The sequence below is a fragment of the Lissotriton helveticus genome, chromosome 6 (genome assembly GCF_964261635.1).
Source record: "Lissotriton helveticus chromosome 6, aLisHel1.1, whole genome shotgun sequence".
In the NCBI taxonomy this organism is placed as follows: domain Eukaryota; kingdom Metazoa; phylum Chordata; class Amphibia; order Caudata; family Salamandridae; genus Lissotriton; species Lissotriton helveticus.
In genome coordinates this window covers 1889474501-1889499017 of record NC_136067.1, presented here as the reverse complement: position 1 = coordinate 1889499017, position 24517 = coordinate 1889474501, and the positions used below count along the sequence as shown (strand labels likewise).

The 24517-nt window shown below is 45.4% G+C and overlaps 1 protein-coding gene across 2 annotated transcripts in view; it reads right to left on the bottom strand.

Annotated features, from left to right (window-relative positions):
- Positions 1–24517, bottom strand: part of BROX (BRO1 domain and CAAX motif containing) — a 211860-nt gene that overhangs the window by 27118 nt on the left and 160225 nt on the right. For both annotated transcript variants that reach the window (XM_078649825.1, XM_078649826.1), the window contains exons 9-10: positions 12644–12729; positions 298–379 (exon numbers count right to left, since the gene is read on the bottom strand). In XM_078649825.1, coding sequence (XP_078505951.1) covers positions 298–379; positions 12644–12729 — 168 coding nt within the window. The remainder of the gene's footprint in view (positions 1–297; positions 380–12643; positions 12730–24517) is intronic.

Below are 24517 nucleotides of genomic sequence, written 5' to 3'. Positions count from 1 at the left end.
TATTTAGCAAACGGTTGCTTTTCAGGAAGTCTAATCAGCAGCCCCTTGCTAACAAAGTCTTTATAACTTTGACAAAGAAATATCAAAACAAGAGACTGTAAGTAAGTAGTGTTGACAAAGTACTGGACCAGACATCAATTATATTATAGCAAAGCAATAAGTAGTGATTTTCTGCTGCACTGTAAACACATGCTGAATTATATTTAATTGTAAAACATCTCAATATTTCGATTAATCTGAATTGCAATATTTATTTAAGGGAAAGGGTAGCACTCAGTTTGGTTTTTCAACACGTACATTTTTCTGCCTCCTGCAGGGAACGGATAGCCTCTCCACATTTGTCACTAGTGAGCAAAGTCTGTCCATGGTAGCAGTATGCCTAAGTGAGAAAAATAATACAGTCAATGAAATCCCTGTACTCAAGTAAACACAAGTACACCTACATATTTCTTGGTTACCTTTGACAGCTTTTAACCAAACAATTCAACTACACACCACACATGAAGCATAACTGACTGGAATAAATGGCGTCAGAAAATAAAAGTGGGGAGCCTAAACAGTCCAGACACTCACTAGCTGTTATCTTATTGATCTTGGTTGCGGACTTCACTTCTAGCCTGGTGTTGGCAGCCATATCTAGACACAAATAGTGGAAATAAGGCCTCTTGCAGTACAGAATGTCAATACTAGAACTATTACATGTAACACTGTCATTTCACTCGCTAAACACATGCAAATCTCATCTTGCTACACATCCCTACCGAACGGTTCATTGCATCTTATGCAGATAAAGATCAACCAGTGATACAATTCACAAAATAATACGTATATAACAACATAATATACGTGTGGAAAAGTGTACTATGTCCAATAATTGCAAATGTTTTTCAACTACATTTTAACATATCACAAACTAATTGTTATTCCTAATCGCGTACTGTCAGTAGAGTAACCCGGACTTGCTGACAATGGCTCCAGCCATGTGTAGCGAGGACAGTCAGATACTATTGGGTGCATTCAGGCATGCCTATGGTTTGGCCCTTATGGTACTCTCCCAGGCCTATGCTCATGCACCCATGTAACAAGAAATGCAGCACACTGTCATAAGATGTTATCCAGGTTGTTCTGCTGCCCTACATGTGTTTTGGTACAGTGTCCACCTTTATATCTTTCCACGATCTAAAGCTTGCAGATTCCACCGGTGCAGCCATTGGCTACATAGGTGGGCACTTAGCATAGCTCAGTACAAGGTAGCCATGTCGTTGTCCAGGCAGGATCTGTACTTCAGAGTGCATCAGAGTCAGATAACATATGTCCACTTTTCAAGTCATCTGGGACTCGTCAGCTTCGTTGTCATACTCACATATGTGGATATCATTCCAAAAACACCAATATAAAAGAAAGTTACACACAAGAATTGGCATTTCTTCTGAGTGGAAAGATTCCATGAGCTTGTGTTATTCTATTCCTGGTGTTGCTAATTTCTTAAACTCTTTTACTGATCAAATCTGAGGAGCCTTGACCTGTTTAGTGCACTGGGCATTTCTTTGTATTTAATTTGATCTTACTCCACTACCTTCCTGGCCTTCTTTAGAAGATTATCCTCGAAGACAATCTTGTGTTCTTTGTCAATGCCACAGATATCCATATTTTAGATGGCTGCTCTTACTGTCTGCGGTGCATTATATTGAATGATCTGGTCCTGAATTGTTCAGCTGCCCTACATTTTCTGGTTCTGTCCATTCTGTGAGACATGGTATTATAGAATCCACTGGTTGAACTTTCACCAAAATAGTTTCCCTGCGGTGGAGGGAATTCAACAAGTGGATTTTCTTCCATATTTACCCCCAGAAACTGGATGATTATCAATTACTAACTAATTCTAAACAAGGCCCTTAGATCAGTGCTTCAATTCCTGTGCTGTGCTTTCCAGATGCAATTTTTTCTTAAAGTATGTTTTTATGATATTCTGGCTATTTGTTCACTGTGCTGCTGGGTAATATATACCTTTCCGTTTTCACTGCAAAATAGAGGGCCACCGTAATATTAAGCTCAGGTAAGAATCATTCCAGGAGGGTCGGGTATAACAAGGTGAATTATATCTAGTTTTGTTTTCATTTTCTTTGCGCTGATATTTCAGACAGTCCGTATCAATCTACCAATCCAGGACTATATACCACCAAACTGCACGAGTTCACACTCCTACAATACACCACTTTAGATGGACCAGAGGCGCTAGTAGCCCAATCTATTAATTATGCATTCTATCTGCAAGTGTGGCAGTGGGCTATGACCGCACTGGTTTATTTAGTTATTTAATGTACTTGTATAGCATGACAGCGACTCTTCAGGGGATTGGTTTTCTTATAGCCCTCCACCACAACCATATTGCATCTGCACGAATGGCCCCGAGGGAAGAATGAACCAACTCATTTGGCCTGGATCGAGGTGTAAGGCAGGTAATGTGCCTGCCCCATTTTATTTCTATTATATGTTAACAAGTTTCACGATTACTTAATGTTGCAAGGCAGCAACGGTTAAAAAATTAAGAATTCTTGAGTGGCAGCTTTTTTGTGAGCAGAGGATGCTGTTTTGATTGCACAGATACCTGCTGGCCTTAAAAATCAGATTGATAACTTTGTGTCGTTCATGAGTGGCATCAACTGGGAGACAAACTTTTTCAGACCACATCACATGGCAGTGGGGAAACATTCATCTAGGAATGGATATATTTTTGCAAACGTAAAGGCACATAAAAAGGGTTTATAGTTTTCCTTATTCAGGCACCACATTATTTCTACATGCGATTGGGGACCATCTTTGAGTAACAGGGTTAATAGATTTTTGCAAGCAACAGGAGCAGACATTCAATTTGTCACAAGAATAAGAGCTAAGCCTGTTCCTGCATGGTTGGAAATATACAAACTTAAGTGCCTCCCTGTTCTGATGCATGGGGCAACTATTTGGGGCTATGGCCCAATGGCGGAATGTCTCCAGGTTGAGGAAAATAGATTCTGTAGGAAACTCCTGGAGCTACCTCCCTATAGCCTACATCTCATTATTAATGAACTGAAGAGCTAGAGCTTAATTTTGTTATGGATGACATTCGGCTGGCACTGCTAAGGCTTTGGTTATCTGTTTGGACTAATGAAAAAGCTAGCCCCAATAGAGACTTCATCGAGATTTGTCTGAACTGTGCCTATGGCTATAAGATACCTTGGCTAAATTATTAAGTTGATTGCGGACTTAGGAAGAACAGATTTTTTTATTGCACCCATGAATATTATAAATAGAGACATAAACTGGGTGAAGAAAAATTACTAGGAGAGGAGGAAGAGTGACAGAGATAGTGACGAACTGCTTCGGTCCAGGTCTTTGTAATCATCCACTCTCCTCCCTCTACTGGTTCTCATCTTCACTGGGTCAATAATGTTTGGGAGAGAACCCTCCTGATGAGAGTTCGGCTCAGTAGCATTCAGCCATTTTTATCCTTCCTCTTGGGTCAATACGATTCTTACACTATTTTAACTTGTGAAAAAAAATGTCATCCATAATTTAATGCAGTTTTTTTCCCTGCTGGCGCTATAAGCAGTTCACCAAGTGATATCTTAGGCTACTTTAGAAAATTGCAAGGTTTTTATCAATGTACACGAGCTCTATATTTTTTGCAGTCCCTCACAAACATATCTGTCTGCAGCTTTCTAAAATCAATTGTATATCATAGCAAACATATGAAGTTACTCCTGCGTATTAATTTAAAAAAAAATGTTTTTATTGTCTTTTTGATCATACTGTAAAGGGTTGCCGTTTTTTAAATTTCTAATTCTGTAATGAATGTATTGCCTTTTTATTGTATGAAATTTACATTGGTTCTTTTTAATCTATATGCATTTTTTATTATGCTTTTCTGGCAATTTTTAATAGCCGAATAAAGTTGGATTTGATGTCTCACTCAAAATGAGTAGTTGCCTACAGTTATATTTGATGCATATATCTTTATTAGAGGTAGCAGTGCTTAGAGAGACAGGCATTTGGTAGAGGGTCAGTGGCATGACACACAGTAATCTGGGCTTGTGAATATGTGGTGAGGACTAAGAGCAAACAGGTGCAAAGAACTCAGGAGGCTACAGAAACGCTGGAATGGGGAAAAGATTAAAAGCATGGATGACCCTCTAAAGGCTGATGGTGGCCTGGACTGATGTTTCGGTCAATCAGCCAAAAATAGATGCCACATAGTGACTTGCCAGGTGGAATGTATATCTCTGTGTCTTTAAAGTTCAGATAACGGGGCCGTGGCCATGATGGAGGAGGAGTGAGACGCCTTTCCTGGTCTCTCCATCCCCATCGCCTCTATTGCTTCATAAAGAGCTCTTCCTGCAGTTTTCTCCTCACCTCCCTGGGACCAAAGACCACCTGGACCTCCCCGTTTCAATGGTCGGACTGCCCAGCCTAGTGTTGCAGAGAGGAGGCCTGAGAGGAGAACGGTAAAGCCCAGTGGAGCAGAGGCGGGTGCCCAAAGGGGTTGATAGTCTGTTGCACGATAGCGGCCTGTAGGGTATCCCGCAGTGTGGAACGGTGGCTGTCTTGTAGCGCTGCCCCTGCTGTGATTGCAGGGCCCTTGCTGCTACCGATGAGGAGGTGAGCTGGTGTGGCCTGCGATGGTGTCCCAGCTTTGCGGAGGCCCATGTGGGAGTGAGGCGCGGGCAGCCCGGTGGGCATGGGTGCTGTTGTTTTGCCTGAGAGGGGGCTGGCGCCACTCCGAGTTCCCCCATCTCCCTCCCCATCAACGGGGAAAGCCCCGACAGGCTAGAGGAGGGAGAAGCCAGTCGCTCCTCGGTGGTGGTTAGGCCGCGCCAGGCAACTGTGTGGTGGCACTGGGTGGCGTTTGGGCCTGGATGCCTGCCTCAGCCCTTTCCTGGTGCTCGCCGGTGTGGAACTTGAAGCGGTGTCTGCATCACAGTTGAGGCCCTAAAGTTTTGACTGGGCACGGACCAGGGGCGGTTGTCTTTGCATGGCTGGAGCCCCCACTACCCCAATATACAGTGACTTTTGCATGGCATTTTGTAGCTAACTGATGTTTCCAGGACCCCTGTTTTCCTGAGCACCTTCAACGCGCTTATGAGGCGATCCCCTTTGATGCTTGCAGGCCCCTATTCCCTAATGACTCTTCACAACTCCCTACTGCCTATTAGGCCTAAGGCCTACTCTTGAATCTTGCCTGCTGATTTTGAGGGGATTTGCATGGGCTTTTGTCTGACACAGACTACTGGCAAGGCTGTCCTTGGCTTGCCCTATCTTTGTCAACTCCTCATCTCTCAGAGCATCGGATCCTGGCATAGGAAAATCCGACCACCTGTGATGCATCTGTGGTCCCCTGAGTGCTGGTAGCTTTTCCTACACGAGTCTGAGGTCTTGGCTGGGACTAGTAGTTTGTTGCCCGCCTGAAAGTATGCGGATTCTCTGAGCACCCCTCTGGTTTAGCAACTATAGCAGGTGGGTTGTCATCGGGCTCCCACATTAAGACTTTACATTGGACAGTCACATACCTTGACGGCTTCCTACTCAAATACCTTCTGGGTGCTGCCTTGTTGCTGGGGGGGGGGGTCCCTGCGGCTCGCCACTCTGCTCCTAGCCTAAGGGACTCGGAGTGCTGTGTAAGAGTGACGCCTCTTGACTACTGTACTCATCAGTGCTCGGTTCTTGGCCATGTCCTTTATGAGGACGAAGAAGGATCGCTATCTTAAGGGCAGGCTCATGAGACCCGCTGGGACTTACTTGGGAGACAAGACACCTACGTTTGCTAAGAATTCTCATGCTCGGATGATCCGGATAGCCCAGGGACAAAATCATTCCTAGCAACTCTTTTCACCTCACTTCGTGATGTCTTAAAAGTAGTTAAAAGAGATCTCTCGCCTGATCTTAGTGAAGTTCGCAGGGGCCTGAAAGAGGTCGGCAACAAGGTGTCTGCCCTAAAAGAGTGTGACTCATCCCGTAATGAAGAAGTAGAATGGCTCCAGCAAGAAGTTCTCATGTTGAAGGACCAACACCTCGATCTGCGGGCCCATGCTGAAGATTTAGAAAATCGCACTAGGTGAAGCAACATCCATATAAAAGCTGTCTCCACTCTGGCTGAGGGTTCTGATCTGAGAAAATATCTCAACACTCTGTTCCAGCACATCCTGGGCGCAACGCAAAAATACTGAATCAAAATGGACCAAGTGCATCACGTAGGCCTGCCCAGATCAAATATCTTAGTCTGCATGATTTCCAAATGAAAAATCCCTGGTAGAATATAGAATATAGAATATATTTGCAAGGCCTGGGAGGCCCATCCCATTCAGTTTAGAGGACACACTCTGGTACTATACCAGGATATGGCAGCCACACCTTAGAGAGGCCGGCATATCGTACTGCTGAGGGCACACTTTCCAGATCATTTTCTGCCATGAAGGCTCTAACTGAAGCACGCAATGCCCTTAGTATCACTGACTCCCTTGCAGATCCTCATCACAGCGCCTCACCAGTATGCTCGACTCGTAAATACTCCCACTGGCAACGCAACTACGAAACAAGACCCTGATACTATGGTTCAAGAAAGACAATCAGTTCTAAAGACGGTGTTGGAGGGCACTGACAAATCCGATACGTCCTGAACTATTTGCATCTTCTCTCCCATATTATTATAACGATCGCCAGGGGGGCACCTTGCTGGCGGAAAAAGGGGAAATCGAGCGCCTTGATTTGAGTGATAACCTGCTGTTCCTTTCCGTGGGAATCATCCACTCAATGCTCATGGTTACTGCCCCCTGCCCATATCTGGTTCCAGACTACTCACACTGCCATGATGGACTTTTCCGATTGTTCTACATATCGTTTGTTAGCTCTTTTTGTAGGGGTATTTCTTTTTCTTTTGCTCCTCCGTATGGTCCAGTCTCGGGTCCCTAGACTAGGCGATCATGGAACTCTCCTTTGCTCTAAAGAGCTCACTGTCTTCTCAGGAGATGCTACAGCCCTCCTCCACCGTCTCACATTCCAGGCCCTTAAAATAAGCAGCCTCAATTTGCTGGGCCTTAACCCCTTCGCTGCGGGGCTAATTACCCCGCGGGGCTAATTACCCCGCGGCGCTGTGCTCATGACGAGCTGAGCTCGTCATGACCACGCCCGTTTAATGGAACGCCCAGCACAGCAGGGGAATTATCCCCGCATGGGCGTTCCACGGCGGTTATGACGAGCTGAGCTCGTCATGAGCACAGCGCCACTGTGCCTCATGACGAGCTGAGCTCGTCATGAGCACCGATGTGGTTAACGAAACCATAAAACGGTCCACCGGGCATTCACTTTTGGAACAGTCCATCAGTGATATCGATCTTCTCCAGGAGACACACTTACTCGAATAAAGACAAGCCTCGAATGCACTCCCAGTGGTTACTGCGCCAGATATGGTCCTTGGGCCACACCAAGAAGGGAGGGGTGGCTATCTTATTCTCTCGTGGATTTAACAGAGAGATTCTAGATACAGTTGCCGAAGTCAAGGGGTGTCTTCTTGTGGTTAGACTTAAACTGGGTACTTTTCATTGTACTCTAGTAAACATATATGCACCTAATGAATCCCAGGATTCCCTTCATCCTAAATTCCCTGACTCAGGTCCACAGGTCTCCAGACTCTGACATTTTGATCAGGGGTGACCTGAACTTTGTTATGGACACTGACCTAGATTGCTCTGGGCATCGCTCTGACCGAACCAGAGCTTTTACTGCATCAGGACTACAGAGGGTGGCAGATTGTGGATTACAAGATGTCTGGCACAATCTCCACCTACTGGCCAGAGATTAGACGTTTTACTCGATGACCCACAAAACCTATGTCCGCATTGATTACTTCCTCGCAACTCCAATTCTCTTGGCCTTGTTTCGGAGGCTGTCATTGTTCCCCACTCTCTATCAGATCATTTGCCCCTCTCTCAATCTTTTCAAATCAGTGCGCCTCTATCACAGCCTTCTCATTGGCGTATCAGGGATTCTTTGCTCCAGTCCCCAACGAAGGTTGAATTTCTTCACTGTCGGATCACCGACTACCTCCGGACTAATGATACTGGTGAGGTCCTTTTATTCTCTGTCTGGGATGCCCTGAAACTTGCGGTTTTGGGAGAACCTATTGCGCTCCCGGCAGCCGCAAACTGGAAACACTGAGATAAGCGGCTACGCTTAGAAAAATCAGTTTCCGAGTTAGAGGCTATTTATAAGCGTACAGGCGCCCCGAGGGATTGGAGAGAGCTGGAGAAACAGAGGCTCCTACCCAAAACGTCTTGGTCTTGATTGGGCAGAATATGCCTTAGTGCTCCTCCTATCGCCTCTGCAGCAGGACACATGCGAGTACGATCAAGGGAATCCACTCGTGCCCTCATTTGATGGATCGCTGTGCTGAGGAGATTGTCTCCATCTTTCAGGCCTTTTATGACTCTCTATATTCTACCAGGGATATTCCATGGGCAGACCCTTTCCCATACCTTAATGAGGCTAAGCTCACTACCCTTCCTTCTGAGAGCTAGCAGATTTAGACCAACCCATACAAATTGATGAGGTAATTTCCACCATCTCCCAACTAAAGCTGTTGAAATCACAAGGACCCGATGGTTTTGGTGCCTTATTTTACAAGGTTTTCTGCCCAGAGGTAACGCCCATACTTAACTGGTTATATAATTAATTTGCAGACGCTGGCTCTCTCTTGCCGTCTATGCTGGAAGCCACATTATGGTCTTACCAAAACTTGGCAAATGCTGACTATGTGTGGGTCTTATAGACCCATTTCCTTATTGAATATCAATGCTAAAATATTTACAGGTATTTATTTATTTTATTTAAAAGGTTTTATATAGCGCTACTGGACCCAGGGGTATCAGAGCGCTTTACAGGGTAGTTATACATATAAGACAAAATTAACAGTGTACATTTAATCATGCATGATAAAAAACATAGCATTCAATGAGCGAAGGGGGCAGAGAGGCAAGGTGATCATAAAGGGGACGGGTAAAGTCGAAATTCAGAGAGAGATGGGAGTGTAGACAGGAGGAGAGGAGGTATGAAAGGTGGGAAGGGGGTATGATGGGGAGAGAGCATGGGAGCAGGAGTGAACAGAGTCAGATTCAGTGACCATTACGTACCCCAATATTTGTTGAGAAGAAGAAATGTGAGTCTTTTTTTGAAAAGAGGGTAGGAGGGGTTGCAACGAAGATCCTTGGGGAGAGAGTTCCAGATCGTTGGGGCATTACCAGAGAATGCACGTGATTGGGCTTTTTTGCATTTGAGTCTGGGAGGGATTAAAACTAGGGAGTTGGTGCTCCTCAGTCACCTGGAGCATCCAGCTTTTTGTAATTTTTCAGCAAGGTAGGAGGGGTGTTTTGGTGGATGGCTTTGTGCGTGATACATGCAATCTTGTAGGTGGATCTTCCTTCTATTGGGAGCCAATTGAGGTTTTTCAGGACAGGAGAGATGTGGTCGAATCTTTTACAGTCGGAGATAAGTCTTGCGGCAAGGTTGAGAACACATTTAATCGGAGCCAGGAAGACTTTAGGGGTGCCAGCTAGTGTGGCGTTGCCATAGTCAATTCTAGAAAGGACAAGCAATTGGACAACGATTGAAACCTTTTATTCCAGCAGAAGATTTTAAAGTTTTTTGAGGTGGTGAAGGGTGAAAAGGGCACCTTTAGCAGCATTTTTAATGTGTGGGATAAGATTCAGGTTCAGATCAATGCTGATGCCTAGGGATTTGTAAGAATTCGAGGTGGAGAGGGAGCAGTTGAGAGCTTTTATATCATTGATCCAGAGTTGAATAGGGAGGGAATTGTTTTTGGGAGTGAAAAGGATGATTTCAGTTGTATTGGGTTCAGTTTAAGCATATTGCTTAAGTCTACTTATGCAGGGCTTAATCGAGCCAGACCAAGCTGGATCTATTCCGGCACGTCAATGCATCAATAATACCAAATGCCTCCTTCATATTTTGGATCAGATTTAAAGATCAAGGAGGTATGCTTTGCTTCTCTCCAGAGATGCTGAAAAAGCATTTGATTTTGTGCACTGGCCCTACCGCTTCGGGACTCTTAATCGGTTTTGGCTTTTGGGATGGGTTCTGTCACTGAATCCACTGCATCTACGGCGAAACTCAGTCAGCGGTGAGAGTTAATGACCTCTCATCCTCCATCTTTCTTATATTTCGGGGTACACAGCAGGGGTGTCCTTTAGCTTCTCTTCAAAATATATAACATATATATATGCATATCCTTTGGCGCAGCGGCTTCGAGATAATTCCGACATTGCCGTTTGTGGATGTCCAACATCTCATCAGCCTTTATGCTGATTATGTCATTCTTTCTATAACCAATCCTATGCCCTCATTACCAGCACTGGTTTGAGCTTAACCTGTTTGACGAGGTATCTGGTTTTAAGGTAAACTTACAGAAATTGCAGATTCTGAACATCTCCGATGACCCTGTTCTTGAATCTGAACTGCGTGAGCAATTACCGATTGAATGGACAAGAGACTCCATGAACTATATCAGCATTAAATGGACCAGTTCCCTTTCCAAGATTTTGTCTTATAATCATTCAGCTCTCATTTCCCAGCATTAGCAGTATGGAGACGAATTCGGCTATCTTGGATTGGCCAAATAGCAGCTATAAAAAGGACTATACTCCAACGCATTTTATATCTTTCTCAGACGCTTTCCTTGGCCCCTCCTCCTGAGGCTCTGCGATAAATGCAATTAGAGATAAATAACTTCTTGTGAGTAACAGACCACGTATTCATCAAAGATTACTTTATTGTCAGAAAAAGGATGGGAGCCTTGCGGTACCAATGGTTCTTCAATATTTTCAGGTGGTTTAGCTCCGCTTCCTGGTGGAGTGGAACCGTTTAATATCTGAAAAGCACTGGTGCTTTATGGACCAAGCTGTTGCGAAGCTGTTTGGAAGCATGTCTGGTTATTACACAAGCACAGATCCTGGGGCTTATAATCTTCCCTGATTACTAGCTCTATGCTTACAGTATGGGATTCGGTGGTGGTGTGATTTTTTTTGGCCTCACTACATTTCAGCCTCCGATGACACAGATTTTAGATAACCCGGATTTCCCTCCGGAGCTGGCGCCGGCAGTGTGTCAACTGAGGCAGGAAGGGGGTTGCAAACAAATAGGATCGCTCTTTGATCAGAATGGGCTCGTAAGCTTTAATCAATGGGAAGCTGATTACTCTCTTATGATGGGAGAGCATATTCAATATTTACCGCTTTAACATTGGGTGGCCCTCCCAGGATATGGGACGGAAGCAGGGCGCCCTCTGACTCCGTTCGAGAAATGGCTACTGCTTAAAAAAGATGATAAACACCTCATATTTGAATTGTACTCCTTGCTTGCTGTAGAGTTTACACTTGCAAAAACGAAGGGTCAGATTCGAAGGGAGACCGAGCTGGGGCGGGCCCTTACCCCTAATGAATGGGAAGACACTCCGTACACAATATGGCCAGTATTGAATCTGCTTATAAGATCATCTCTTAGTGATATCTAACACCAGACCAAAATTTACAGATGGGACCCAGGGCGTTCTGGGGATTGCTGGCGGGGGTGTGGAAATCCAGGCATTCTCCTGCATTTTTTTATGGCATTGCCCGAAACGTAGTAGATTTTGGGACTTCATTCTCTCTGACGTGCACACTGCTTTTCACAACTCCATCCCTAGGGGTCTTGCGTACACTATCCTAGGACTCATGAATCCTCTGACTTTTCCCTAACGCTCCATTCAGGGTAATCAGATGCCATTGCCCCTAGGTGCTGGTCACCAGGTGATCGTGTCTCTTTGGGAAACCAGTAAAACTCCAAATCATACTTGCTGGTTACACAAATTATGGTTTATATTAGGGATGAAGAAATTGTTGTTAGCCCTGGACCTCAAATCTGACTCTTATGCCGATTGTTTGGCCCCCTTTGTTCACATGTTATCCTCTGAGTTTGAAGAGCCGACTTCCCCTCGTACTTGAGACTGCTTAGTTTGATTCCCACTGAGTATCCCACTTCTGAATAAGGGCTGTCCCCGATCACACATAATTACTCTCTCTGATGTCACAGTGGCATCTATGTACTAATATGGACTTTGTTTGTATGGAGGAGCAGGGGCGGGTGGGTGTGGGTGGGGTTGTTTCGTTTCGTTAGGATTTATTGTTCTAAAGCTCTGCCTGATTTGCGCTGCCGGCCCCTGGGTTGTAGGCAATTAGCTGTGTTAGTAGGCTAGTCTTTTTTCCAGTGCCATCCATTGGTTGTAGGTGAACAGCTGTTTTTTTTAACTTTGACAGACTTAATAAACAGAATTATTTCCTAAAGTTCAGAAAACAATGGCATTGTGAGGCAAGACTGCTCTCCTACCCTATTCGCCCTTGCAGTCCAACTCATTCAGTACTGAACTGGAGATAAGAGCAAGTGATGCTGGGTGATTTGCAATGCCAAATGAGTACCATGGCTGCCCTGTTGGTTCTCCCATCAGTTCTGCTCAGGCAGTGTTGGCCTCTTCCCCCCCCCCATCCCCACCCCCCAAACAAAGTCTAGGGACCAATATTTGTAATAACTCTCAGCAGCTTCCACCCAAAAACAAAACACTCACGTAGGCCCTGTAGAAGCATATCTTCAAATGTATATACTTTCTCCACTTGGCGATGTAGACTGGGTCCAAACTGGACAATGTATGGTCTACAACAAGATAAACAGGATTATAAACACAAATATCGATAATTTCACATACACATTTCTTTGATGAGTGCAATTTAAATTTTTCATGATCTAATGTTAAAGAAACAGTCTATCCATACATATTAAGGCAACAGAGATCCTCTTATGTGAGAAAATCGAAATTACAAACCAGTTAACTACAATTAACTACAGTTTACGGGTTGTACCTGTGCAGAGATGATTATGCTAGGATTCACAGACAAAAGAGCACCACAGCCAACCCCATTACTCCAGAAAATACAAACAACATATCTAATTGCACAGCTAGGTTGTCAATATATCAGAAATGCATTTCACTGCATAAACATATATTGTGGGAGAGAAAGGGCTATACAACTCAAAGTCCAATAATGAACACTATGAAACTAAAGAGATAAGCATTCAGGTCCACGTTAACCTGTAAGAACTGTAAGTAAAGGTGAAAGTATTAGGGGAACCATTGAGCATAGACCGTCAGTAAATCGCAAAACTCAAACAGGAACCGACAGGAGATCGTCTTCTTTGAGATTCTATAGGGCACAGTTTGCCATGCATTTATTATCAAGCAAACCATACCAGAAGACACTCCTTGCCAGGCCCTCCAAAAATAGTGCTTTAAAATACTGTGCAATAGAGTAGTGAGTGGGCAGCAGCAGGTGGGAAAAGAAGGCAAAGGGGAAACAACATCGAATGGCCAGGAACTCAGCGGAGGGGCACTTAGGAATAAAAATAAGTAGAAAAAACAAACAGATATGGGATGAGGAAAGGCAAAGGAAAGGAAAGGATTAAGGTGAGGGGAGGAGAGGAGAGAGCAACACAGAGTATGTGGGTGAGGGAGGGATTTCGGAGGGGTGGGGGAGAGCAGCCCTAAAGTGAAAGAGGTAGGAAACATGCACTTTCATAGAGTGCTGAGAGCAAAAGAACAAAGTACTTCCCTGAATGTGAAAAGTGGAAGGATACAGATCATCAAATAACAAGCATTTACAATGCAAAGGTCTCGGCATTCTTAAAGTTAGAGCTATTGGCATAGCTAATGACATTATTTTTATTTATGTTTTTGTTTTTAAAACATAAATAAATGGCATTGTCATTTACAATGCCAATAGTAGGGTAGGAGAGCAAGCACAACGAACGAGGGGGGAGGACAGCAAGCACAACCAACTAGGGGGCAGGAGAGCAAGCACAAGCAACGAGGGGGCAGTACAGCAAGCACAAGCAACGAGGGGGCAGGACAGCAAGCACAAGCAACGAGGGGGAAGGAGAGCAAGCACAATCAACGAGGGGGTAGGAGAGCAAGCACCAGCATCGAGGTGGCAGGAGAGCAAGCACAAGCAACGAGGGAGCAGGAGAGCAAGCACAAGCAACGAGGGAGCAGGAGAGCAAGCACAAGCAACGAGGGGGCAGGAGAGCAAGCACAAGCAACGAGGGGGCAGGACAGCAAGCACAAGCAATGAGAGGGCAGGACAGCAAGCACAAGCAATGAGGGGGCAGGAGAGCAAGCACAAGCAACGAGGGAGCAGGAGAGCAAGCACAACGAGGGGGCAGGAAATGCTTTCTAGAGTCGGCCACCAAACAAACCTGGCGGCCACAGCTCGGCAGGGCTTCCAACCGGCCCAGGGCATTAGACAAGCCGCGCTTCTGCACACACACACCCCCACCACCCCTCAGATGAGGGTGGGCTCGGGGGACAGAGGGGGGGGGGCTCCCTTATAACACGCAGTAACACAGCAGGGAGGGATCCTCTCCCAGGCTGCCCTTATCCGTTCCCTTCTCGTAGTCACTGAAGTCCTGAAGGGAATGAGCTCACACTTGGCAGGCACCGGAGCTCGTGCTCGGAGGCCTGGGGGGGGAGGAAGGGGGGGGCACTCCGCCCAAAACAAAGTGATGGGAAATGAAGACGGAACAGCCAGTCTGACAGGGGGGACTGGAGAGATGCTGCAGGGACGCACAGCCAGCTTGGCGAATTACGGACGAATTACGTGGCAAAATCTGTAGCAGTATTCATTTGTTATTTTGTCATTCTCACGACTGGCAATCTTGCCACTTCAAAGTTGCACCTCATTAGTGCCAATTTAACACCTGAATAGAGAAATAGCAACTGAAAGGTGGCTGGTTAAGCTTTGTTAGGGAGCAGCCACAACCCGGAAATGTGTGTAGCACGTTTTGTTTAGTAACGTTTTCTCCGTTTGCACTAGAAATATTTTTCTTGCGAAATCTACAATTAATGCAGCAGATTCTGGATTGAGTGGCAAGTAATGCACATCCATGATTATGCAGAAAACACAGGGGCCGAGAATTGCATAATCCCAGTGGCTCTGCCTATTGGCAGCAACTGCAACCTGCCAGTAACCTTCCCTAACAGAAACTAACATGCAGGTACCCCACCCTTTTGTGAGCTACCTTATTTGCAAGTATCTGCCCCCAGTTCTCTGAATGATGACCACGCCCCTCCTGAAACACGCTCCAATTCCTCGGGAGACAGCACGATTCACTCCTTTTCTCCTCTCACCTCAGTAGTCCCATGGCCCAATAATGTCCTGGCTGTCTACGAAGGGCCTCCTCGGCACACAAGAAGTTGTCTGAGGGGCCTGCCTGGGGTGAGAGGGATGGAGGGGATCCAGTGTCACCAACCGATCACGAGCCACCACAACCCAACTAGAACCTTCTTCAGCACATTGCTGGCGTACCCCAGCACCAAAACAAGCCCACACCGACTGGCCACTGGTAATGTCGTAGCCCATTCGCGGCATATCAAGGCACCTCAGCAGTTACAACATATCACAGTGCAGCAGCCCTCCATACTGCGTACTATACAGTATACTGATATATGCTCTAAATGAGAAACATGGGGCCCAATATTTTTTTTTATATAGAACAAGTGTACTAAGGCCATATAGTCCACCATTCACTGCTACAGTACCACGGTCACATTCTTTGTTACTGCCAGAGTACCATCATGGTAATGTGAAACACACTACTTAATAGACTGCACATTACAACTATTGTTTTACTATGTGGAGCCAACTCTTTGTGCTCCGGTGGCAGTTAAATATTACAAGGTACATGAAAAATACTGTAGCATATAACCTTTATGCACATCGCGAGGAAGTGATGCGCTATTTATTTCGGTTGGTGAAGGAAGGGAGGGCTATCATGACGACGCACTCAAGGCACTACCTTTCATGAGGCACGGCGCCTCCACTCACTATATAATGGCAAGAAATTGCTCATTGCAGTTAGCCTTCCAAAAATACACACATACAATCACGTACTGCACATTAAGGTTTGTGTATACAACATATGTACTTGATACCTTGCACATAGCACAATATGTAACAAGAGCGGTACATAAGAACTTGTTACAATTAACAATACTCTGAACATTAGCCACGGGTTATAAACAGGCATGACATAACACACACGATGGCAGATAAAAACAACTGACACAGATTTAAACTGATCTGTTAACCACTATGACATGTAAGGTATAGAATCCGCTCCCCACTCACCTGTCCCAGAAATACGCAACTCACACTACTCCAGAAAAGTGTGCGATCAAACCTCAACTGCAGTGCTGTGCCCCTACGCACTCCGCCAAAAACAAAGTGATGGGAAATGAAGATGGAACAGCCCGTCTGACAGGGGGACTGGAGAGATGCTGCAGGGGCGCACAGCCAGCCGGGCGGCTGGTTAAGAACAGGCTGATTGACGACGAGAGAGCCGGAAAGCAGGCACAACGAGGGTGCCGGAAAGCAGGCACAACGAGGGTGCCGGAAAGCAAGCACAACGAGGGGGGCGGAAAGCAAGCACAACGAGGGGGCCGGAAAGCGAGCACAACGAGGGGGGGGGGGCGGAAAGCGAGCACAACGAGGGGGTCAGGAAAGCGAGCACAACGAGGGGGGGCAGGAAAGCGAGCACAACGAGGGGGGCAGGAAAGCGAGCACAACGAGGGGGGCAGGAAAGCGAGCACAATGAGGGGGCAGGAAAGCAAGCACGACGCACAACGAGGGAACAGACGCCACAAAAACAATCACAACGAGGGAACAGATACAAGAAAACGGGCACAATCAGGGAACAGAGGCAAGAAAGCGAGCACTTACCGGAGGACTAGGCAGCTTCTCTACTTCTTCCGGCGGCGGTCGGGCAGAAATGGCTTCAGCAAAGCGCAGATATTTTCGGATTCGGGGGCGTGGTTTTCGTTCTCTCCTCTTCCCATTGGCTGGAATGTAAAATTCCAGCCAATGGGAAGAGAGAAAGAAAACAGAAAGAAGCTAAAAAACACCCCCCGAATTCGGTCTTCAACGGAGTGACGCACCTCTCCTCCAATGGCTGGCCTCCATTTAGGAAGCCAGCCAATGGAGAAGAGGGGCGGGTTCAAGCCCCCATACTGTAGACAAAGTCTCGGAGCGAGACTGCGCAAGCGCAGCCTTCGAGTCCGAGACCTAAAAAGCATTGTAAAGAGGCTATGCTCTGGGAGAGGGACAATACAAGTATAAGACAAGCCATCAAATAAGAAGCAAACAAAGGACTGTGGCAGTAAAAGCAACCAAAGGTAAATAACGGGTGGGCTTAAGGCCCACTAAGTTTTTGACGACAGGCAGGTAAAAACTGCCTAGTAGGCAAGAACTAAAAACAGGAGAGTTGTATTTATTTTACAAATTTTTAAGCTAACTACTATGTGATTACATTCACAGGTGTAGGAGTCATTTTCTTTTGCTTCCTCAAGCACACAAGATTTGTAGGAAATACAAATATGAAACTGAAGAAGCCATGTGTATGCACATTTTTGTGCAAGATCAGAGGAGCCTTTTCCATCTCAAATTGGGTATGTGGGTTGGAGTCCTCAATCTCCTTCGGCAGGCTAATGAGTGAGACTATTGTACTTGATGGTTTGTCCACTTTATGATGTAGAAGGCCACCCAAAATATACTATTACAGCTCAATCACCTGAAAATCACGATCAGTTTGTTGGATAAAAAACAGAAGTCAAATCGATATGCCACACAGCTGGCGCTATTAACTAAATCACAAAAACGAAAACCCCAGGAGTTATCTTTGACTGTTCTTTGCATCGAAAGGACCACCCAATATGTCCTTGATTATATACCAATTTCTCAATGAAAAAGTTCATTATCCAACAAAGATATGCAACACAAAAACTGATTTATGGACGGGTCCTGGAATGACTTCTCCAGGCAACTTACAGTGTTTTGCGCTGTAGGAAGGTGGAATCTGACTACATGGTTGCCCCCACTTTTTTCCTGGTGTTTTGATGGCTTTTGACTTAGTTTGGCTGGGACCCTGCTATTCAGGGCCCCAGCCTATCTGCTTTCCTCTATAAATTGATTGCATGTACATTAGGTACACTCCAGATTTGTTACTGGGTTACTCTTGTGAATCCCTAGTATATGGTACCTTAGGTACTAAGGGCATAGGTACCCCAGAGGCCTACCAGGGGCTGAAGCATGTATTATGCCACCCCTGGGAAGCCTTCCAAAATGGCACCACAGGTCTGCAACTGCAGCCTGGGTAAGGTGGTGCATGCACCCCTTACTGAGATATAGGCTACCTATATCTACCTTAAATGACAGACATATAAACCTATAAGTCACTCCTATAGCAGGCCTTAACAATCCTGAAGGCAGAGTGCTTGGTTTTGTGTGAGAGGGTGCCCACGCATGAGCTGAGCCCCTCTGCAGCTTTCAGAATCAATCCTCTATAGCTGTTCTGTGATACAGCTATACCATATACTCTTAAGTGCATTATAACCTTGTGGTAAATGCTAACTTTGGGATGGCTGCATCAAAACATGTTGTGTTTGGTGTCAAACACTTTGGAATCCTACCCCCCCCCCTCGCCAGTTCTGGTGGCGGGGTAGAATTCCACTCTTCTAGAGGGAGAAGACTTGTACACACATACTTAAACGGTAATAGTTCAAACAGGCACCAATGAAGCATCTTGCCCGTCTGCATTTCCAAGGCCAAGGCGCCCGCCGGAACCCGAAGGTTTTGCGTGGCCCAAACGTTTCTGAAGCTGCCCCCAGCCGAGCAACGTCTGGTGGGTATGTATATGATCCAGCACCTCATTACACTGTATGAGGGACAGCATTCTGATCCAGGTCCTTTACATGATGTATTGAGCGAGTTACTCCAAAACAGATGGAAAGGTCTAGGTACCGATTTAATTAGTGTCATATTAGAACAGCGCCACAAATACAGAACTTTTCTGAATCCACATTTTATTTCCGTCTCACCCCCAGAAAGAAAATCATTCTACATAGACAGACAGAACCAGTTACGAGAAGTACATCCAGTAAAGAGAGGGGGGGGTGGTCTAGATCGAGTATTTGTTTACACCCCATCACGAAAATAGAACTCTTGGAAATGAAAAAGTTAATTCCCTGTCACGGTAAAGAGCCAGCAGGGTTCCACCGTGAGTAAAGGACATGCTCCGTATGGGAGAATACACGTATCCTGATATCATTAAAATGTTAAAGGTCCTGTTGCCTGCGGGCATATATGAGAAACTCAAAGAAAAAGAATGGGAGGTGGGAGAGAAAAAGATAGATTGGACAGCATTAGAAACTGAAGATAATACACGAGTTCCAGGTACCGGTCTTGGGGATAAAGCTAAAGCTTTGCCCGAATTGTTAATACAAGTTTTGCCAAGATTACTAGCCACGAAAAAGGAAGATTGGGATGCCATCTCAGCCTGTAAACAGAAACAAGACGAAGTAACTAGTGATTTTTACTCTAGATTTGAGAGATGTTTTATTATTAATAGTGGTCTGAAAACGAGTAGTGAGTCGTATCCCCATCTTTTTGTTACCAAACTAGTCGAGAATTCAAGTCCACAAGTTAAAAATCGAGTACTGAAAGTCGAAAGTACCTGGCAAGCTAATACTCCGTCACAGATGCTCCAGATGTTACAGTACCACCAGAACAGAATCAGGGAGGAGCAGGAACACGAAAGGAGACGTATGAAAGACACGAAAATGAAAGTACTAGTTGCACAGTCTGTTCCGCAAGACAGTCAGAAGAGGGGTCCGAGTCAAGCTAGTCATCCTGCAGCTCCCGTTAAAGGGACATGCAATTACTGTAAACAGCCAGGTCATTATCTAAACGAATGTGCAGTTCTGAAACACAACATAGCTACTGGTGAGACGAAAGAGAGACCACGTCCGCCTAGACAAGAACAAGTTTCACAGACTTCCCAGCCACCGCAGAATGCACAACAGATAGTTACAGTACCGCAGCCTATAGCTGCCACACAGCACGTTACACAGCAGATGTACCAGTATGCACAGTCAGAGTATCCAGATTATCAGCAGTATTCATGAAACAGCCTAGAGAGGGAGGTAGGCTTGCCTCTCATCGAGATTCCTGTAGATCAAGAGGGTCCCTATGTACACAGTCAAGTATTAGGGAAAGACAGAAAGTTTCTGATTGATACAGGGGCAAGTAGGACTACCATCAGTCATGACGAGGTTCCAGGGGCTCCACTCGCAGGCTCTAGAAATGTTTCCCTTGGATTTTCAGGAAAGCCTATTGTTAATGAAATATCGAAACCAGTTACTCTAGAAGTTGGTCCATTGTCCCGAACTACAGACTTGTTACTCACGAAATCTTGTCCAGAAAATGTATTAGGCATTAAAACTCTGAATGAATTAGGGGCAGTCATATGCTGCTCCCCAGAAGGGGTGCGACTGTTTCTGAGGGATTTTAAAGGTCATTATGTATTACGTGATTTTGATCCAAGATTATTGAATGTACCACAGCATTTATGGGCGCACGGTCCAACTGATGTAGGTTGTATGCACATCACACCCCATCGTGTCACTCTGAAGAAAGGTGTTGTATTACCACGAATCCGACAGTACAAATTGCCACCCGAGGCTGTAGCAGCCTTATCCAAAATTATTGACGAACTTATTGTTCAAGGAGTGGTTGTAGAAACTGACTCCAATGTATGTAATTCTCCTATCATTCCGATTCTGAAACGTACTGATCCCAATGCACCTCCAGTTTATCGATTAGTGATTGACCTTCGAGAACTTAATAAATGTATCATACCCCAGTACCCTGTGGTCCCAGATATTTCTTCCCTATTGACAGCCATTGATTCCGAAGCTACATTCTTTACAGTTATCGATCTCAAGAACGCATTCTTTAGTGTCCCCATTCATCCAGACAGCCAGTTCCTTTTCGGATTCTGTTTAAATGGAAGAAGCTATAAATTCACACGAGCTCCTCAAGGTTTCACAGAAAGTCCTAGCATTTACAGTCAAGCACTTAAAAGACAACTAGACAATATTCACATGCCAACTGACACTGCCCTGCTCCAGTATGTCGATGATCTATTGATCACAGCCAGTTCTGAACGTGACTGCGAACGTGCGTCACTTACCGTTCTGTATTTTCTGGCCGAGATGGGGCACGAGGTGTCCCCTTCCAAATTGCAATTCTGTGTCCAGCAAGTGGTCTACTTAGGACACTTACTGTCCAAGAGGGGTAGGCAGTTGACACCTGACCGTATCCAGTTAATAGCACGTCTTCCACAACCCAAGACTCAGAAGGAGGTGCGAGCTTTTATCGGCCTCACTTCTTACTGCAGACAATGGATTCCCCAGTATGCATTTCTAGCCAAGCCACTGATACAGTTAACGACACAGGAGGCAGCCGTATCGACTGTCCTCCCTTGGACCCAGGAACATACACTTGTTTTCAATGAGTTAAAGACAGCTTTATGTCAAGCACCTGTTCTAGCAACACCGAACTACAGTAAGTCTTTCACACTTTTTGTTACAGAACGCGATGGTACTGCATTATCTGTTCTCACACAAGATCAAGCAGGACAATACAAGCCCTGTGCTTATTTTTCTAGCACATTAGATCCGGTGGCCCAGGCTCTGCCTGCGTGCCTCAAGTCAGTTGCAGCCACAGCTCTAGCTATCAGACAAAGTGATTCCATAGTGTTAGGACACTCCCTGACAGTACAAGTTCCACACTCCGTGGAAGTTCTTTTAAACCGAACACAGACTCAGCACTTGACAATTGCACGTTTAACAGGTTATGAACTGACACTGTTTCAGTCACACATAGAAATCAGACGCTGCAACATTTTAAATCCAGCTACACTGTTACCGTCAGTTACTTCAAATCCTGCCACACATGACTGTGTGGAAATTGTTAACACCATGACAAAGCCAAGACAAGACTTGACAGACATTGCATTACCTGATCCCGACCTGACACTTTATGTGGATGGTTCATGTATGAGAACAAGTACAGGAGAACTAGTAGCCGCGTATGCAGTGACTACTGAAACTGAAGTTATAGAAACACATCGTATTGACACCCTGTCTGCTCAAGCAGCAGAGCTTGTCGCTCTGACCCAAGCCTGCATACGTGCCAAGAACCTGAAAGTAAACATATACACAGATTCACGTTATGCATTCGGAGTCGTACACGACTTTGGAGTGCTCTGGCAAGAAAGAGGTTTTATGACTTCTCATGGAACCAAGATTCAGCATGGCCCCCTCATTCAAGCTCTGTTAGATGCAATACATTTACCGACAGCTATCGCCATCATGAAGTGCAAGGCACATACGAAAGTCACTGATATCATTTCCCAGGGTAACGATCTAGCAGATCGAACAGCCAAGCTCACCGCTCAGACTCCAGACATTCCAGTTAACACGACACAGACACTCACTTCAGAACAGACTACTTGTATGACAGTTAAGGACCCAACACAAGATGTCATAGATATACAGTTACATGCTACTCCCGATGAAATTAAGAAATGGTCCGAACAAGGAGGGGTCCAGACAGATCAAGGATGGTTGACGAAGGGAAAAGCCACATGGTTTCTCCCCGACTCTATGGTTCAAGTCATTATTAACACCGCACATAGTCCAGCACACTTAGGAGAAAAAGCCATGTTAGACAGTATTCAGAACCTCTGGTTCAACAAGCATTTACGAGCAGCAGCCAAACAGAAAGTGCGTACCTGCATGATCTGTTGTCAGTTCAATCCAGGTAAAGGTGTCCCGGTGGAACAAGGTGGATTCCATCCTCCTGACCACCCTTTTGAAGTCCTCCAGATGGATTATATTCAGATGGAGCGATGTCGAGGTTTCAAGTATGTCCTCGTAGTGGTATGTGCTTTGTCCAGGTGGACAGAAGCATATCCAGTTCCAGATTACACAGCCGCGACCACTGCCAGGCAGTTGGTTCGTGAGTATTTTCCCCGCTATGGATTACCTAGGGTCGTGTATTCAGATAACGGCCAGCCATTCTCATCCGAGCTCATGAAACAAGTATCCCTTCTGTTAGGGTACCAGTGGAAGTTCCATTGTGTACGCCATCCTGAAGCAGCCGGTCTCGTAGAGAGACATAACCAGACCTTGAAAATCCGAATCGCCAAAGTATGTGCAGAGAAAGGCGTAGATTGGATGGTAGCACTGCCAGTCGCCCTTTTTTATATGAGAATGGTTGCTCATTCCCGTTCAGGTCTATCTCTGTATGAGATAGTGTTTGGTTGTCCCCCAAATATGTGGGGTACACCTAGACCACGTACAATTACAGATGTTGACAGTAATATGCTGACAGATTACCTTGCCTCCTTGATGTCTGCACTACAATCTTGTCGTTCACAGGTTGCCGCCGCTTTTCCAGACAACACCGAAGTGAAACCGCACGAGGTCGTTCCGGGGGATTTCGTGTTGATTCGCAATTTTGATCGTTCAAGTCCGCTGGAGCCCCGCTGGAAGGAGCCCCGCCTTGTTCTTCCCACCACCCGGACAGCAGTGAAAGTAGAAAACAGAAAAGGATGGCTACACTCCAGCCATGTCAAGAAGTTTCATGGACTTAAACCAAAGACTTTTCTCAAAGACTGCCCCGTTCTCAAGGACTGCCCAGACACTGAATCTAAACTTCCCCTGTTAGAGAAAACTCCGCAGCAGGAGTATAAACAGAAATTGAGGTCTAGTAAGTCAGCCAGTTTAATTGTCTAAGTCCCTCTCGGGTGAAACGGTTAGACAGGTTCCTGACATGTATGAGATAGACCCACACAGTGAGAGAGTTAGTCAAAACTCTAAGAGATGTATCATTACTCTGTTCTTTCTATTATTCCTGAGTCTTATGGTTACATGCATAAGTTATGCTTTACATTTATGTTTTCCTATTTCACATGTACATATGTTTTCTAATGTTACAGTAGAGCACACATTTAGTGACCTGCCTCCTCACGAGTTATCCTATCGTCTTGCTATGCGTAATAATACTTTTATCCGAATGCTGCATTATTCACACCAGACCAGCAATGCCACTAATTGTTGGGTGTGTGGTCGACTCCCCCCTTTTCAGACACCGAAGGGAGTTCTGCCACTCTTTCCTTATCCGTTTTCACATAATGGTTCGTGTGGAGCATGGTCCACGTTAACGTCATCCTCAACTGATATGTCCCTTCTGAATCAAACATGTTTCCCAGACAAGGAAGGACTTTCCCATAGAACAGGATTAGATCTAGAAAATGAAGTATATGATCTAGGCAATTATTCATCGAATTTCATGGTTCTGAATGTTCAGTCCGAGACTACTCCAGATTTGCCTGCTATTTCAGTTCTACCAGTCAAAGGTGAATTATGTGTCAGAAAGAATGGTTCCGCACATGTAGGACATAGTGATTGTACTACTGTGGTCGAGTATAGTGACAGTGGGAAATCTATTTTCAAAGCCTCACGTCATTCTTATTTTGTTTGTGGTCA